The 18,371-nt window shown below is 42.0% G+C and overlaps 1 protein-coding gene across 1 annotated transcript in view; it reads right to left on the bottom strand.

Annotated features, from left to right (window-relative positions):
* The window catches only part of LOC132816077 (E3 ubiquitin-protein ligase HECW1-like), a 356,118-nt gene that overhangs the window by 91,228 nt on the left and 246,519 nt on the right, over positions 1-18,371 (bottom strand). Inside the window, exons 18-20 of the mRNA XM_060825506.1 lie at positions 12,695-12,804; positions 10,682-10,802; positions 9,891-10,004 (exon numbers count right to left, since the gene is read on the bottom strand). Coding sequence (XP_060681489.1) covers positions 9,891-10,004; positions 10,682-10,802; positions 12,695-12,804 — 345 coding nt within the window. The remainder of the gene's footprint in view (positions 1-9,890; positions 10,005-10,681; positions 10,803-12,694; positions 12,805-18,371) is intronic.

Here is an 18,371-nt window from a genome sequence, read left to right on the forward strand (position 1 = left end):
GGAGTGAAAGTAGACAAGTCCCCTGGGTCGGATGGGATTTATCTGAGGATTCTCTGGGAAGCTGGCGAGGAGATATCAGAGCCTTTGGCTTTGATATTTGAGTCATCATTGTCTACAGGTTTAGTACCAGAGGACTGGAGGATTGCAAATGTTGTGCCCTTGTTCAAGAAGGGCTGTAGAGATGATCCAGGTAATTATTGACCAATGAGGCTTACCTCTGTTGTAGGAAAGCTTTGGAAAGGACTATAAGAGATAGGATTTTAAGCAACAATTTTATTTCAGATAGACCACATGGTTTTGTCAAGGGCAGGTCGTGTCTCACAAACCTCATTGAGTTTTTTGAGAAGGTGACCAAGCATGAAGATAAGGGTAGGGCAGTTGACGTGGTATACATGGATACAGTAAAGCCCTTTGATAAGGTTCCACATGGTAGGCTGTTGGAAAAAATGCAGTGGCATGGAATTGAGGGTGATTTATCAGTTTGGATTAGAAACTGGCTTTCTGAAAGAAGGCAGCGAGTGGTGGTTGATGGAAGATACTCAGTCTAGAGTCCGGTTACTAGTGGTGTGCCACAAGGATCTGTTTTGGGACCACCACTGTTTGTCATTTTTATAAATGACTTAGACACAGGCATAGGTGGATGGATTAGTAAATTTGTGGATGACACTAAAGTCAGTGGTGTAGTGGGCAGTTTGGAAGAATGTTACAGATTGCAGGGGGACTTGGATAAACTGCAGAATTGGGCTGAGAGGTGACAAATGGAGTTCAATGCTGCTAAATGTGAGGTGATGCACTTTGGGAAGAATAACAGGAAGGCAGAGTACTGGGTCAATGGAAAGATTGTTGGTAGTGTGGATGTGCAGAGGGAACTTGGAGTCCATGTACATAGATCCCTGAAAGTTGTCACCCAGGTTGATAGTGCTGCTAAGAATGCATACGGTGTATTAGGTTTCATTGGTAGAGGGATTGAGTTCTGGAGCCACAATATCATGCTGCAACTACACAAAACACTAGTGCGGCTGCACTTGGAATATTGTGTACAGTTCTGGTCACCATATTTTGGGAAGGATGTGGAAGCATTGGAAAAGGTACAGAGAAGATTTACCTGGATGTTGCCTGGTCTGGAGGGAAGGTCTTATGGGGAAAGGCTGAGAGACTTAGGTCTGTTCTCATTGGAAAGAAGAAGGCTAAGAGGGGATTTGATAGAGACATAGAAGACGCTCAGAGGATTAGGTGGGGTAGACAGTGAAAGTCTTTTTCCCAGGATGATGACGTCAGCTTGTATAAGGGGGCATAACTACAAATTGAGGGGTGACAGATTTAAGACAGATGTCAGGGCAGGTTCTTTACTCTGAGAGTGGTCAGGGCGTGGAATGCCCTACCTGCAAATATAGTTAACTCAACCACATTAGGGAGATTTAAACAATCCTTAGATAAGCACATGGATGATGATGGGATAGTGTAGGGGATGAATAGTTCACAGGTCAGCGCAACATCGAGGGCCGAAGGGCCTGTTCTGCGCTGTATTGTTCTATGTTTCTCTCAAATCCAAAGTAGACGAATTTATATATTGCCAAATTAGACTACATCTGCCATAATTCTTCTGACCCAATAAGTCTGGCTGTTTCCTTTTGTAATTTCCTCCTCCCATCTACACAACTGCCTCCTGTACAGAGGTCATTAGTTCAGTTGGCTGGATGGCTGGTTTGCAATGTATATGATGCCAACAGTATGGGTTCAATTCCTGCACTGGATGAGGTTACCATGAAGGTTGTGTCTTCTCAACCCCTCCCCTTGCCTGGAGTTTGGTGACTTTCAAGTGAAATTGCCATCAGTCATTTCTCTCTCTGTCTCTAATAAAGGCAGCAAGCTTTTGATCCTGTGAAACTATGGTCAGTTGTTTTACACTCTATCATGGTGACATCAACAAATTTAGGTGAACCATTCCCTATTCTTTCATATTTATGGCGAAAATTTGAAGTCCCAGTATACATCCTTGGAAACAGTGCTTGTTATTGTATAATATGGTACCAACTACTGATAGCTCATGATTGGCATAATGTGGTATCAACAATCCTCCTTCATGTGACTAATGACCTGTCTATATAGCAGTGACTGAGTATGAACAACTGTTGAATCTTAATGAGAAACAGCACTAGTCTAAGAATAGTTAATGATTATAAAGAAAGCAATGGGAACTATAAGCACTAAGCTATAGGAAGTATTAGATATTGAATTGCCTTGTGAATATGGTTTAACTGGATGGTTCATCACAAGACTCTGCATTATAAAGGCAAGTCAACTACTATATTGACCAGCATTGAGTAAGTTTTCTGATGCATTAGGGTACTTTTCCCATTGGAGAATGCACCAAAATGTATTCAGAACTTTAGAAACATGTGCTGGAACACTTGCACAATGTGTTAGACGGTGATTGAAATGTCAGCTTTGAGAGAATTTGGCCTGCTGCCAATAGCAAAAATGCATTTAAACAAATGTTCCACTCCATTAATAGGCAGGTTATCTGCTTCAAAATGGAAATTAAACACCATGAGCAATTAATTTTAAAAAGATTTTTTTTCAGTTTCAACAGGCTCCATTGCTGATGTTTACCAGGCACTGTTATTGTTGATGAGCCTGTTGTGAATGAGTTCCAAAAACGATACAAATAGTTATCTCTCAGCAGGGATCTGTGGTCACAATTTGATGTGCATTTTTAAGAAGTTGTTATAAGATTACAAACAGATGTAACACTTAAGGGGGCTTACATTTTTGAATGTCATATTAATGAGAATTTACCAGCAGTATAATGTCTTTCAATCACAACTCCAGCAGATATTTACAAGGATTTTTTTTGAAAAGTGTCAATTTCAACGATACTTTGAGTTCTGCCTGTGGCAGATATTGTGTGACTGGCATTGCAGGTTACATGTTGAGACAATGAGTGGGCATGAAGTGCAGGAAGGGGCATGGAGACTATAAAAATGCATGGAGTGCCAGGGGGATAATGTATGGATATAGAGGGATGTGCAGAGGAATGAGTAGTAACGTTTAGGAAACGTGATTTTGGAAGCTGGGCAGCTGGCTCTGAAAATGAAGGTGGGTTTTTTTAAGGCCACACATTTTACACTCTTCCTGTAATGAATTGTGGCTCATAGAAACCAGCCTAATCCTGCTCACGTTCCTCAGGTGCAAAGATTTGGCATGACCAAGATTTGAAAGTGGACTTCAATTTTGAAAATTAGAATTCTTCCATCTTGTGACAAAAATCTCTATCTCTGTCCTGAAATAAACTGAACAAGTTCAATATTATGTCAACACTGCTTGTTCACTTGTGTCATGGATACAGTCAGTAATTTTTCCTAAATAATGTGCGCCTGATTGATATTCATTATTTAAACAGAGATGTTTTTTTCTTGGCAGCTATTTCTGAAAATGGATCTGATTTTGTTTCTTTTATACTGTGCTCTGATTGTCATTAGCACAAAGTCAACTTCAAGGGCCTGTTTCCCATCAAAATGTATTTCATATTGTCACAAGCATATAAAGGATAAACTCCTTGAAGTTTCTCCCACTCTGTCACCCTAACTTCAGCAGAAAGCTCACTGTCATGGCAAATGGGCTTACACCAAAGTCAGATCAATGCAGGAGAGATGACTTACCCCTACAGTGAAAACCTGTTGGCTCCTGGGAAATTGACCAAATTTTACAGTCTCTGGGAATAGACTCCTCACAGTGATGTTTATCTGTAGAATTAATAGGCTCTTGTAAAGGTTTAACCTTACAGGCTAAGAGAAGGGTGTCAAACAGTTGTCTTGATGTTTGTACAGCAAAGTGCTGAGAAGGGGGAATATAAAGTAAGGAAAGCAATCAATTCAGGGTGAATATCCACCACTCTATGGAACCTTAGTTGTCTGGAGATGTGATTTCTACCCCTCAGTTGGTTGTAAAAAATATCTTAGAAAGCAGCCAGCCAATGTGATTGGCTGGCAGCTCCAGATTTGAGCAGTGACCACTTCTGAGCCTCCACTAACATTTGTAAAATGTAAGTTCTCGGCATTGACCATCTTCAACAAGAAAGAATATAACCTTTGCCCTTGACATTCAATAATATTACCATTGCTGATTTTCCCACTACCAACATCCATTACTACTGATCAGAAGTTGAATTATATGAGCTATAGAAATACTGTAGCTACAAGACCAGATGAGAAGTTAGTGAACAATTCATCTCCTATCTCCCCAACACCTGCCCACCATTCACATGGTACAAGTCAGGAGCGTTGTGACTAACTTTCTTCTTGCGTGGAAGAATGCAGCATATAGCATTCAAGAATCTCAACACTTTCCAAGACAAAGCAGCAGCTTTTTTGATATCCTTCATCCCTCCATCTAACACCTTGAACATTCACTATCTTCATCACCAGCTCACAGTGGCAGCAGTGTGCCATGTACAAACTGCACTGCAGTAACTCACCTTTTTGACTTGGAAATAAACCACTGTTCCTTCACTTACATTGGGTCTAGTCCTGAAACTCCTCCCTAATGGTATTATGGATGGTCTACTCCCCAAGAACTGCAGCAGTTTAAAAAGGCAGCTCACTATCACCTTCTCCAAATCAAATGTAAATGAGCAATAAATGTTGGTCTAACCAGAGACACCCATAACCAAGAATGAATAAAACAAAAAGGTAGTCCCTGATGATGAGGGCGCCTGATGGAGGTTGGGCTTCGGTAAAGTTCAGGATAATGGCAGACCAACGGGAACCAGCGAGGGACGGCAGGTAACATGCAACATGACCTTATTGGAGTGCCTCTAATAGGTTAATCAAAGGACCCTCTCCTTGAATGCTTCACACCTGAGTGCTGGTGAAAGCTGCAGAGCTACCCACCAGATGTGGATCATGCCTGTCTCGGGTACAATAGTGGCAGGCACAGGATGAGTCTCTTTAGTGAACACCAATCACTGAAATGTCTCAAAGTACCTGAGAGCATGTGGTCTACCCATTGTCCTTGTTACTCCTTGTCAATGGCTGACAGGTTGTGGCCAGTGGGTAGGTCTTAGGCAGACCATACATGCCACGTGTTTGACCCGTTGTCTCAGCCTGCTCCTGCCCCACCGAACTCATCTCCGCGTACCTCGACACGATTCTGTCCCCTTTAGTCCAAGAACTCCCCACCTACGTTCGGGACACCACCCACGCCCTCCATCTCCTCCATGATTTTCGCTTCCCCGGTCCCCAACGCCTTATCTTCACGATGGACATCCAGTCCCTCTACACCTCCATCCCCCATCACGAAGGACTCAAAGCCCTCCGCTTCTTCCTTTCCCGCCGCACCAACCAGTACCCTTCCACTGACACCCTCCTTCGACTGACTGAACTGGTCCTCACCCTGAATAACTTCTCTTTCCAATCCTCCCACTTCCTCCAAACTAAAGGAGTTGCCATGGGCACCCGCATGGGCCCCAGCTATGCCTGCCTCTTCGTAGGATATGTGGAACAGTCCATCTTCCGCAACTACACTGGCACCACCCCCCACCTTTTCCTCCGCTACATCGATGACTGTATCGGCGCTGCCTCGTGCTCCCACGAGGAGGTTGAACAGTTCATCAACTTTACCAACACCTTCCATCCCGACCTCAAATTCACCTGGACTGTCTCAGACTTCTCCCTCCCCTTCCTAGACCTTTCCATTTCTATCTCGGGCGACCGACTCAACATAGACATCTACTATAAACCGACTGACTCCCACAGCTACCTGGACTACACCTCCTCCCACCCTGCCCCCTGTAAAAACACCATCACATATTCCCAATTCCTTCGTCTCCGCCGCATCTGCTCCTAGGAGGACCAGTTCCAATACCGTATAGCCCAGATGGCCTCCTTCTTCAAGGACCGCAGATTCCCCCCAGACATGATCGACAATGCCCTCCACCGCATCTCCTCCACTTCCCGCTCCTCTGCCCTTGAGCCCCGCCCCTCCAACCGCCACCAAGACAGAACCCCACTGGTTCTCACCTACCACCCCACCAACCTCCGTATACAGTGTATCATCCGCCATCATTTCTGCCAACTCCAAATGGACTCCACCATCAGGGATATATTTCCCTCCCCTCCCCTATCAGCGTTCCGCAAAGACCACTCCCTTCGTGACTCCCTCGTCAGATCCACACCCCCCACCAACCCAACCTCCACTCCCGGCACCTTCCCCTGCAACCGCAGGAAATGCAAAACTTGCGCCCACACCTCCTCCCTTACTTCTCTCCAAGGCCCCAAGGGATCCTTCCATATCCGCCACAAATTCACCTGCACCTCCACACACATCATCTATTGCATCCGCTGCACCCGATGTGGCCTCTTCTATATTGGGGAGACAGGCCGCCTACTTGCACAACGCTTCAGGGAACACCTCTGGGACGCCCGAACCAACCAACCCAACCACCCTGTGGCTCAACACTTTAACTCTCCCTCCCACTCCACCGAAGACATGCAGGTCCTTGGACTCCTCCATCGCCAGAACATAACAACTCAACGGTTGGAGGAAGAGCGCCTCATCTTCCGCCTGGGAACCCTCCAACCACAAGGGATGAACTCGGATTTCTCCAGTTTCCTCATTTCCCCTCCCCCCACCTTGTCTCAGTCGATTCCCTTGAACTCAGCACTGCCCTCCTAACCTGCAATCCTCTTCCTGACCTCTCCGCCCCCACCCCACTCCGGCCTATCACCCTCACCTTGACCTCCTTCCACCTCCACATCTCCATCGCCCCTCCCCTAAGTCCCTCCTCCCTACCTTTTATCTTAGCCTGCCTGGCACCCTCTCCTCATTCCTGATGAAGGGCTCTGGCCCGAAACGTCGAATTTCCTGTTCCTTGGATGCTGCCTAACCTGCTGTGCTTTAACCAGCAACACATTTTCAGCATGTGTTTGAAGCCCCAGCACCTTCAAACCTGACGTGGGGACCATAAATGTCATTAATAATTCTGCTTGTTATGGCAGCAATAATATAAGCTGTAGCTGGCCAGGACTCTGCCTTGCACAGGTTCCCTTTTAGTTTTTTTTAAATCCCTGTGACACCCTTGAAGTCACATCAAGTAATAGCTGTAATGATTTCATAATTTTACATACAGCAAGATATTTCTCTTTCAAGATGAAAGTGGGTACTGTAGATGTTGGAGATTAGAATTAAGATTAGAGTATTACTGAAAAGGCGCAGTAGGTCAGGCAGCAGCTGAGGAGCAGAATGTCTACTTTCTTGCTCCTCGAATGCTGCCTGATCTGCCGTGCTTTTTCAGCACTATAATGTTATTTCTCTTTCAAGAGTAGCCGACAAGATATTTTCTGTCAGATTTTGCAAATGGCACCTGTATGCTGCACCATTCCACATCTCAGAAACATCTCAATGTATTTCACACAAGTCAAATACTTATGAAGTGCAGTCCCAATTATAATGGGCGGGTGTCATAACTTTTTCATACATCAGTTTGAATGAGAGGTTTGACTGATTTCCATTTGATGAATAATAGTTTACCACAGTCACTTATTTCTTCTGGATCATTGCCTTAACAGTAATTGGTGGTGAAATAATCATATGTGCATGTTTCTTGTATAAACACTTATGTTCTAATGATGATTCTCAATAATGATTACAACACGTATGCAAACACAGTTAAATATGTATTTTATGTTAACATATTTTGAGGCAAGCACAAAATTCCACTTAGTTAAATAACACATCATTCTTTCTTGCAGACATACCTAATTCAATCTTGACACTTAATTGCAGTGCAATTAGAAATCAACCTGTCCATCTTCTATAAAATACATTGTAAGATCTAGAATAAATTCTTTGCTATTCTATCTGTAAGTCCATTATTCAGGCTGATCACTCTTGGTGTGTGAAATAAACTATTGATAATGTTTGAATAACAAAGTACATTTCTGATCATTTACCATGACTGATATATGTTATCAGGGTTTGCACTTAAACTTAAATATTCTGGATTTACCTTTTCAATTCTCTGAAAAGTCATCTCTCTCTCAGCTGCTTACCTTCTAGGCTGACAGTTCTAACTTTCTCCAGTCTTTTCCAATAATGTAAATCCTAGAGACTAAATTCAGCTTCAGGGTTCTTCTTTGCACTGTTGGCAGCACTTGGAAGTCTCCCTTGTGCCTCAATGGCCAACATTGAAAGAAACATTGGAAGTGTGATCTTACACTTCTGATTTACATTCTGCTCTCTTGGCTATTCAGTTCAATATTCTATGACTTCATCAATTGCTGCTCTTTATTAGCTGGATGTAATAAACAACTAAGGCACTTGGGTCTCTTTCAATTATATCTGCAGCTATTTTGACACTTTCCATGAAGGTGGGTTTTGTTCTGCCTATGAAACAAGGATCAATTTCTGAGCTGTATTCTCCAACCTCACTACCACTTTGTTTTTAGCTGCAACTACTAATGGTTTGCAATGATTGATCAGATTGATTTCTAGATCCAAGTCGTTTAGATAACTGGAAATATTCATGATCACAGCACTGAGTTCTAAGGTACTTAGTACCATTCCTACTCTACCACTTGTCAACTATGATTTGTTACTTTCCTTCCCTTTAGCCACTTCCAAAATTCATGCTGAATCCAGCTTTGATTTTAACTTAAAGTTATGCACATGGAATTTCACATTACAAAACGAATTCAAATAGAATATTGCATGTTGGAGCTCCCAGTGTTATGAAATGTGTCAGTTTTGCAATGGACCAGCAGCAACATTCAAAAAATGCACAGGCACTATTGATGGAAATTTTCAAACATGGTGTCCATTTTTAAAATTCACTTATGGGATGTATGCATCACTGGCTGGACAAGCATTTACCGCCCTTTCCCAGCTACCCTTGAGATGTTGGTAGTGAGTTCCCTCTCAAATGGCATTGCAGGTAAACATACACCGCATAGATTGCAGAGGTTCAAAAAATGCATGTCACATTTGCAAATTTACAATTGTACCTATGCATTTTTTAATGTGATGCTGGTATATTGTGAATATGACACAGTCCAGTCATGTCAGTGAATAGTCCAATGCTGATTAAGCATGCCAGCACAGGTCAGCAAAGAGAGATCGGAACCAGGTTTCTGGGCATTCAGTTCCTCTGCAGCCTGCAGTGGTGGTCGGGGAGGGGGGGGTGGTGGCATTGCAAGCATGTTGCTTCCTCACCAAAATTACAACTTCCAGGGACGTGGTGGTGGCATTCTATCACCAATGTCTGCAACAAGAAAAAGGCTTTCTGTGTAACTCAAAAGGTCAGAAAAGGTCAAACAGCCTCTTGAAACTTAGGAAAGAAGACTAGCTGAGGCTAATCTTTAATGCATGATGTGTAAACTATTAAAAATTTGCTGATATGGGGATAGATCAGCCTTGAGAGTGCAAGCTTGTGGATATTCTTGGAATTTATATTATAAAGAATCACTCCATATAATATGTAAATTATTTGAACAGGATTTCTTGTTATTTGGTCATGGAGATATTGTAGAGATGTACAGCATGGAAACAGACTTTTTGTCTACTTGTCTATGCTGAAAATCTCAAATCAACCTGTATAAGGAACCTGTTCAAGCATGCCATGTAAGATGTATTCATTTGATTAGACACATCATAAGAGTGCAAAATATTTACATCGTGGATGCTTGCCATCTTTATCAGGTATCTAATGGATTAATCTGTTTTCAGAACACTTAGCAACAGAGCTTTAACAATTAAAGTTAGCTTTTCTATGAAGGTTATTTTGACAGCTGACTGTAGCTCTCCCTAAGTGGTAGTTAATGAGAAACATGGTCAGCACTGTTGATAAATGGACAATATCTATTTATTATGAAACACATGGAGAAGCTCCATACCCTTCTTCTCCAACGAAGGTGACATACAGTTTGTTTCGTTGCAGATCTTTGCGTGAATAGGCCATAACCTGATTGAAGGTACCTTCCAGCAAGTGGTCCCGGCGTATAATTAATCTGCAAAGACAGAGCAGAATTCAAGTGAGGCAACGGAGGTAGCTGAATGGGTTTTAGTGCTGCCAGCAACATTTTCTTCAGCAAGGAACTTTAGTTTGTAATTGAAAGCACATGTCAGCTATATTTAGGAAGTCCCAAATTATTTTTGTTGGAGAACGATGTGTGTTTTTGATTTGGGTTCTTTACATACCAACAAGCCTCTTAAATGGGCTTCACCTTCAGAAGACACTGTTTTCCATTGAAAATGTATAACACAGAGACCTAAACCACACTGAAAAACACTGGTTGTGATTCTGTATGTTATTTCTCTCTCTTTGCACAAAACTCTTTTACAGGAGGAAAACAATAAGCTTTTATGTCACATTTTAGCATTTTAGATGTGACAACCAATAGACTAAATTATTGTTATTTGTTTCTCTACCTATTGGGAAGTTATAACAAATTTCTGCCTTTGCCACAGAGTTGGTGTGCCAAGAATGTATATCAGTATTCTGCTGGGACTAGCAGCTATGCAAACATTTTCATCTATCATCAGGTACAGCAAATGCTATGCGTCCTTCAATATCCATGTCCCAAGTTCTATGTTTGTCTGATTCAGTAAAATCCATGCAGCTGGTGTGAGTGAATATATATATTGTTGGTAGCCTCAGGAAGAAATTATAAAATAAGTTCCTTACTTGATTTTTCCTGGTCCTTGCCCATAACCTTTGGCCTCAAGCTTTCTGTAGAAATTTCTCAGCTTAGCTTCAAAATCTCTCCTGTATGGTGCAGGAGCCCTTGCACTTGCTCGCTGCATGCCTATCAAACAGACATGAAAACCTGGTGATCATAATGAATACATTCCTGAAAAATTCATTTGTAGACCCCTATTGGTCACAGTCTCTGGTAGGGGTCTGCCCATGTTGCAGTCTGGATACTGGATAGGTTGGAACAGACAGCACAACAATGCCAGCGTCTGCCAAGCAAATTGGAGCCTATTTACACAGAGGTTCTCAGGCACACACAAGTAAGGACATCTCTGGTGACATTAGCTGGTGTGAACAGTCGTGACGGACATAAGCAGTAATGGCAGATGTGAACAGTTCTCACACTCTTAGGTTTCTTGAAAGATTAAATTTATGAGATTCCAGTAGGGAATTCTAGAAACAATATGGAATACAGCAGTGATGTAACTATGGAATAAAATGTTGTTGGCAAACAAATATCTTCAAAACTTTGAAGAGAAGTAAGTAAAACATTTCTAAGGCTTCCAGACTTAACCTTTTCTTATTTCAGTAGCCCTCTTGAGCATCAGCTTTATACTCCTGAACGCTCGTTATGAATGGAAGTTGTAAATAATTTGTTTGGAACCTGTATAAGTGGCTCAGAATCAAGGGGATCCTAAAATGATGCCATTCACACCAAAATAAGAAGCTTATGCTGTAAAGTCATAATGATGATATGAGGCAAAAAATATGGAGTTCTGGTGTTACTAATCGTCAGGCCAATGTGTCCTGTTATGTCAGAGATATGCCTACTTGGAATGTAATGGTGATAAATTTTAGCCAATAAATCTTTGAAAGGATGCCAACTTGACCAAATGATCTTGTATACCTGAAAATGGATCTGCAGGTAATATATTCATTTCCAAATTTTTCTGACTTCTTTTTAAAGGACTTCCCTCCACGGAACTTTCCTGGACCAGCATGCACCGAAATCAGCAACCAGCTGAACTGAGAGTAGCAGCACTCATGGTATGGGGCGACCGGCTCAATAGAAGCAACCAATATGTGCTGGTCTGAGTGTGGCATCAGAGCTTGATATTTCATGTCCCAAAGAAACAGCCTAGCTCATGAAGACAGACCCTGCTGACACAGCAATGCATCAGCTGAGGCTGGCTCACCAATCTGGAAGGCCTCTCATTTTCACTCCTCCAATTTAATCATTTAATTTGACCTTACCAATGCATCTCCATGTAGTGACACCATTGTGGTGTCTGACTTGGCTTGGCAGCAACCACCTCACCCAGCAGAGCTGCCAGTGCTCTAGACACATTGGCACTCTAATTAAACAAAATCAGAGGTCCAGCTCTGTTCTTAAACACAGGAATGAGAAAAAAACAAATCCTATGTTTACCCATAGGCTTTACCCTACCTCATGTGACTTGAATATCCACTCATTCACTCATCCACCAATTCACCCACCCACTATCCACTTACTCACTCACACCCATTGTTTCAAACACTAACTCACCTCACTCATGTAACCACTCATTGACTTACTGACTCATACACCTACCCATTGAAAGTCTTGAGACCTTTAAAAACACATATCCCATCAAAGTAGCTAATGTTTTGAAATGGCTATGTGACTTCTCTTTGTAGGCCTTTTTCCACACTTGCTGATACATTGCTGAAGAGTCTGCATAGGCACATTTCTGCTTCAGTTTTGGTCTGAAGTCCTGATTGAAAATGCACAATATGGTTGTAGCGTGGAAAACCTTGTAGGCAGCAACAATGCAACCAGATCTAGGCCATTAAACGTTACAGAAGATGAACAACTTGAATGCAAAATACTGTTGTGATTGTTTTTACAACATAGATCAACACTCAAACATCTGCTGGATTATTGTCTCTAGTTACAATAGCATTGATGATACAATAGCATTCTATCAAGTTCTAATGCTAAATCCAAAGGTTAACCTAACTCACCTGGGGAATTCTGAGGTGAAGACCCAGGGGAGCAACGAGGAGAGTAGTTGTAGCCTGGGTGAAATGAAACATGCGCTGGTATATATGACATAATCTCATCTTCAAAGAGGCTACAAGAAAATAAAACATAGGTAAATGCTTAATTAAGTTACAATTAAGGAAGGAATCTCAATTATAGAGACCTGGTTAGTACTGACTGAACCAATTTCTTTTAAGTTAAAAGTAAAACATTAAAATTTGATTAGCATGAAATATTTAATACTCACAAATGGAACTGAAAGAGACACCACCTTTGAGGAAAAATGTTTATGTGAGACTGTTCTTATGGTTGCAAATATAAAATGTGATGAAGCATCATTGTATTTTACATTGATTCTGATGCATATGGGTCATATATCCTCCTTCCAAGAATAAAGCTTTCCATTGACTAATGAAGAAAGATATCTTTAAATGACAATATGTGGTAACTATCAAATCTATATTTTGATTCTAGTAGAAAATGCAATCTTTATTTATTCGAACACTGTAGCACAGAGGGTTGGAAGGAAAATAAGATCCGAAAGCAGCTTTAGATGGTGGTGGCACATGGAAATGTGGAGAAACTTGATCTTCAAAATTATTTCAACTTGATTGTGTGGGAACTGCAAGTACCAGGCAGGTGGTTCCAAGGATGCACACTTAAAACTAAATGGATTAGAGATATTTGCTGCCCTGCATCTTACTGCGTGAATTGTGCGAGCTTTCGGAGTGCAGCAGCATACCAAAAGGTTATTTGATCCATCAAGTGGGGTAGCAGGGCAGCTCAGTGGTTAGCACTGCTGACACACACTGCCAGGGACTCAGGTTTGATTCCTACCTTGGGTGACTGTGTGGAGTTTGCACATTCTCCCTGTATCTGTGTGGGTTTCCTCCAGGTGCTCCAGTTTTCTCCCACAATCCAAAAATGTGCAGGTTACGTAAATTGGTAAATTGCCCATAGTCAGGAGTTAATGTAGGGGAATGGGTCTGGGTGGGATACCCGTCGGAGGGTTGGTTTGGACTTGTTGGGCTGAAGTGCCTGTTTCCATACAGTAGGGAACCTATTCTAATCAAGTCACAAATTTCAAAAAAAATTATTTCTGCAAGAAAATCACTCTTAATGATTGGTTTTCAAAATGCCAACTATCTTAACATGCTAAAATGCTATATATATATTTTATAGTTAAGTTTAACAAATATATATGCAGTTGAAATGAAAGGCCCTGAGGCTATAATTGCACTCAAAATGCAGCCAGCAATAATCTTCCAAATGTGATTACAAATCAGATTCAACGTTTAGATTAAATTTTATTCTACACCCCATAGGCCAGAGATAATATTTACATAAGTGGTCAGTAAAATATTCCAGCTCAAAACCCCACAAGTGAAGGTCCCTAAATTCTCTTAATCACCTGCTGGAATTTGTGACATGTCAGCAATGGTTTAGAAAGTAAAAGTCAGAGTGCAGTTTTCCCAGAGCAGCAGACCTGAGATCTGATGCATTCCAGGTGAGAAAGTCCCGTGCCTCATATTGTGCTGGGAACCCAATATTACATCATCCTCTTTCTGATATCTCTGGGGCAGAATCCATGCCCCTGTGGGTCTAATGGAAAAGCACTCGAGCCGATTAAAAAGCCTTTTTAACCGTGAATTTCTCTTGCCCGAAAGTGCATAACTTCCATGCTGTGTCTGCACCTCACTAGGGTCACCAAGGTGAGTAAACAACAGGAAGAGCTACTTCAGAGAAACTGACAGGCTGGGAAGTGAAAGGGACCAGCTCCAGCCATGATCAAAAGTGAGACTGCACTTCAAAGCATTTTCTTGCTCAGACAGTGCATTGCCTGACAGCTGATTGCCAGCTCCTTGGGAAACACTTCCCCTGCCTAGCATTTCACTCACCGTCAGCTGCATTTCTCAGCTCTCAACCTTTACTAGTAGCATGAGTACAGTTTATGGCACAGTTTATACAACTTCACCATCCACCCCAAGAAGTCAAACAACAACTGCTCCAGCAGTAGCAGCAATAACACAAGCAACAGCACTGGTCCACTTTTCTTCAGTCAAAGAGCAGAGGGGATGGAGAGTGTGATCTAACTGAAAGAAGGTGAAAACCTCAACAGAGACTGCAGGCTAAAGATCAGCTCTCTCTATTTCTGATTATCAGTGTCTCAGCAGGCTTTTGCTTTCCAGTAGATTTGGGAAACATCTACAGTGCATTGCCAATGACCTTCAATGTACTTCTCACAGGAGGATCACCCCTGATCTCTGCCTCTCTCTAAGTTTTGTGCACTCATGTTTTGGAACAAGAAAATCAGACAGGTCTGATTGTTGATGATGGTTTGCACAGGAAAGAATGAAGGGCACCATTTGTGAAGGTAACTGGGAGGCAAGGATGCGAGAGGATGACATTTTGAAGTGCTTGTGTGCAAATGTAAGCCACTCTGATGGGGATGTGAGATGCCTGCAGAGAATACAGGGAGTAGGGCTGCATGGTCTGATGCTTGCAGAGTGCTGTGTGCTGAAGAATGCTGGGCATTTTCAAGTGTGTGGCTTGGCACCTCAAAATGTGAGTGTCATTATTTTTGAGCTCCAGGATTGCCTTGCTGCACTGTCTCAAGGTTTTGGGACGACACAACTGCTGCCAATTTCCCTGGTGCTTCTACCCACATGTGCTTGATTGTAAACATTGCCCCACACTGCCCATCTTTGGGAAAAAAAACCTCACTGTAACCCCTCAGATTTCAAAGCAGGTCCTCCAGGCAAGAATGTAAAGCACAGGGAGCAGTCTTCCCAAGTCTCCTATGCATTTTTGCAAATGTCACACCCTCAAACGTCCGCATCCAGTAAGCCTTTGTAAACCCTGTTCCGTCCCTTTAATTACAAGCCCTTCTTTCGGCAGATTGGTTGCATCATCTAACATTCCTCTTCCTAATGGTTGGTGAGTTAGGAGGAAGGATGCTAATACCAGGCCTCGGGAAAAGAGCCTTGACAAAATCCATCAATTGGGAAATCAGGTTCTCGACTCAAAAATAATCTCATTGTTCCAGCAGTTTAATGGGAGCAGGCATCTAGCTCAAGTCAATTTGTGGCATGACAGACATTAAGTGGGTACAAAGTGAACCAGCTTAGCCAGGGGAAGGCTAGTTCCTGATGTTTTTACATCATTTGGACCCCAAACTTTGCATAAAACTCAGCTGGATAGAATTGATTTTGGCCAGAGCTTGGAGAAGCAGTAGGAATGCCCATTTTCAGCCATGAATGTAATTTCTCATAAAATTTGCTGATCAGGAACATTTAGGGACAGAGTCTTCATCTGCTTTAAAACAACATCATCCAACATCCTCATAAATTGAGAATAAGCCATACACTACAAGATCCATTTAAATATAAATACATTCTATGCAAAGCTTAATGCATCTGCGCAAACAAAATGGGCGGCATAGTGGCTCAGTAGTTAGCACTGCTGCTTCACAGTGCCAGAGACCTGGGTTCACTTCCCACCTTGGGCAACTGGCTGTGTGGAATTTGCACATTCTCCCCATGTCTGCGTGGGTTTCCTCTGGGTGCTCCGGTTTCCTCCCGCAGTCCAAAAGATGTGCAGGTCAGGTGACTTGGCTATGCTAAATTGCCCATAGTGTTAGGTGCAGGGGAATGGGTCTGGGTGGGTTGCTCTTCGGCGGGTCGGTGTGGACTTGTTGGGCCGAAGGACCTATTTCCACACTGTAAGTAATCTAATCTAAAATCTACACTACTGACAAAATGCTTTCAATATATATTTATTTTGTGTTAAAAATCTATATTTGGAACGCTTGAAGAACTTTTATGTATTCAACCTTCATATTGTTTTGTACTAGATGCGAACTTGATAAAAAGTTAAGATTAGATTACTAATCTTAACTTTTTATCAAATTTGCATCAAGTGCGAACTTGATAAAAAGTTAACTTTGGAACAACCTGGATTCTCGTCTAGTCCAACAAACAAAGTCACACAGTTAGTGTGAAAAACTGAAGTTATTTATGTACTTTACCTCAAGGCAATAAATGTATTGATAGGATCACAATAAAATTATGGTTACACCACGGACTATTAGTCCAGCTGGACTAACAACCTAAATGATAGGTGTTCAGATCTCACCACAGCAGTTTCAAAATCTGAAGTGTGTTGACAAAAATCTGGAAGTGAACAGCTGGTATAATTACAATGAAGTTCTTTCATGTCTATAAGAGAAGGAAGCCTGCTCTCCTTGACTCCATTGGTTCACTAAGCACTCCAGCTCCACTGCATTATGGTTTTGCCTTGGCTGTCCGGTGAAATGTCTAATTAACAACTCAGTAGGCAACTAGACCATGGGTAATAAATACAGCCTTGCCAGCGATGCCCACATCCTGAGGATGACTTAAACATAATTATATTGCAATTCAATGGATCATTAAAAATAGACATTTATCTACTGTAACTAGGAGAAAGTGAAGACTGCAGATGCTGGAGATCAGAGTCAAAGATTGTGGTGCTGGAAAAGCAAAACAAGTCAGGCAGCATCCGAGGAGCAGGACAGTCAATGTTTCGGGCATAAGGAATGACATTTGATAGCAAGTACATTATGTGTATTAATGACATTCCTGATGAAGGGCTTATGCCCAAAACATTGACTCTCCTGCTCCTCGGATGCTGCCTGACTTGTTTTGCTTTTCCAGCACCACAATTTTTGACTCTGATCTCCAGCATCTGCAGTCTTCACTTTCTCCTAGTTACAGTAGATAAATATCTATTTTTAATGATCCATTGAATTGCAATATAATTATGTTTAAGTCATCCTCAGGATGTGGGCATCACTGGTAAGGCTGTATTTATTACCCATGGTCCAATTGCCTACTGAGTTGTTAATTAGACATTTCACAGGACAGCCAAGGCAAAACCATAATGCAGTGGAGCTGGAGTGCTTAGTGAACCAATGGAGTCAAGGACAGCAAGCTTCCTTCTCTAATGGACATGAAAGAAGCAGATTTTGTAAATGAAAATTCAATAGCTTCATTGTAATGATACCAGTTGTCCACTTCCAGGTTTGTACCTGGTACAACTTCCTTTGTACCAGGTGTGACTCTAAAATGCGTAGAATCTTTCCTCTGATTCCCATTCATTCTAATTTGATAAGAACTCCTTTATGATACACTCAATCAAATGCAGCTGTAATGCTAAGGGCAGTCACTCTAACTTCTGGAATTCAGCTCTTTTGTCCATGTTTGAACCAAGGCTGTATTGAGGCCAGGAGCTGAGTGGCAGAATGTAAAGTGATTGGAGGTGAGTGGGTTGGTCCCAAGAAAGTGTTGCTTGATAGCACCATTGATGAAACCTTCCATCACCTTACTATGATCGAGAGTAGACTGATGGGGCGATAATTGGCCAGGTTGGATGTTTCCTGCTTTTTGTATGCAGGACATATCTGAGCAATTTTCTGCATTGTTGGATAAATGTTGTAATTATACTAGATCAGCTTGACTAGGGGAATAATAATTTGTGGAGCACAAGTCTTCAATACTACTGCCAGAATTTCAAAGTTTGGTGAAAAAAAGGTAAGCCATTATGGGTGAGGAGAATGGTAACAGGCTTGGAGGACATAAACTGGTGAAATAGGCAGATTGATGGTAGATTAAAGTAAGG

The sequence above is a fragment of the Hemiscyllium ocellatum genome, chromosome 5 (genome assembly GCF_020745735.1).
Source record: "Hemiscyllium ocellatum isolate sHemOce1 chromosome 5, sHemOce1.pat.X.cur, whole genome shotgun sequence".
Taxonomy (NCBI): Eukaryota; Metazoa; Chordata; class Chondrichthyes; order Orectolobiformes; family Hemiscylliidae; genus Hemiscyllium; species Hemiscyllium ocellatum.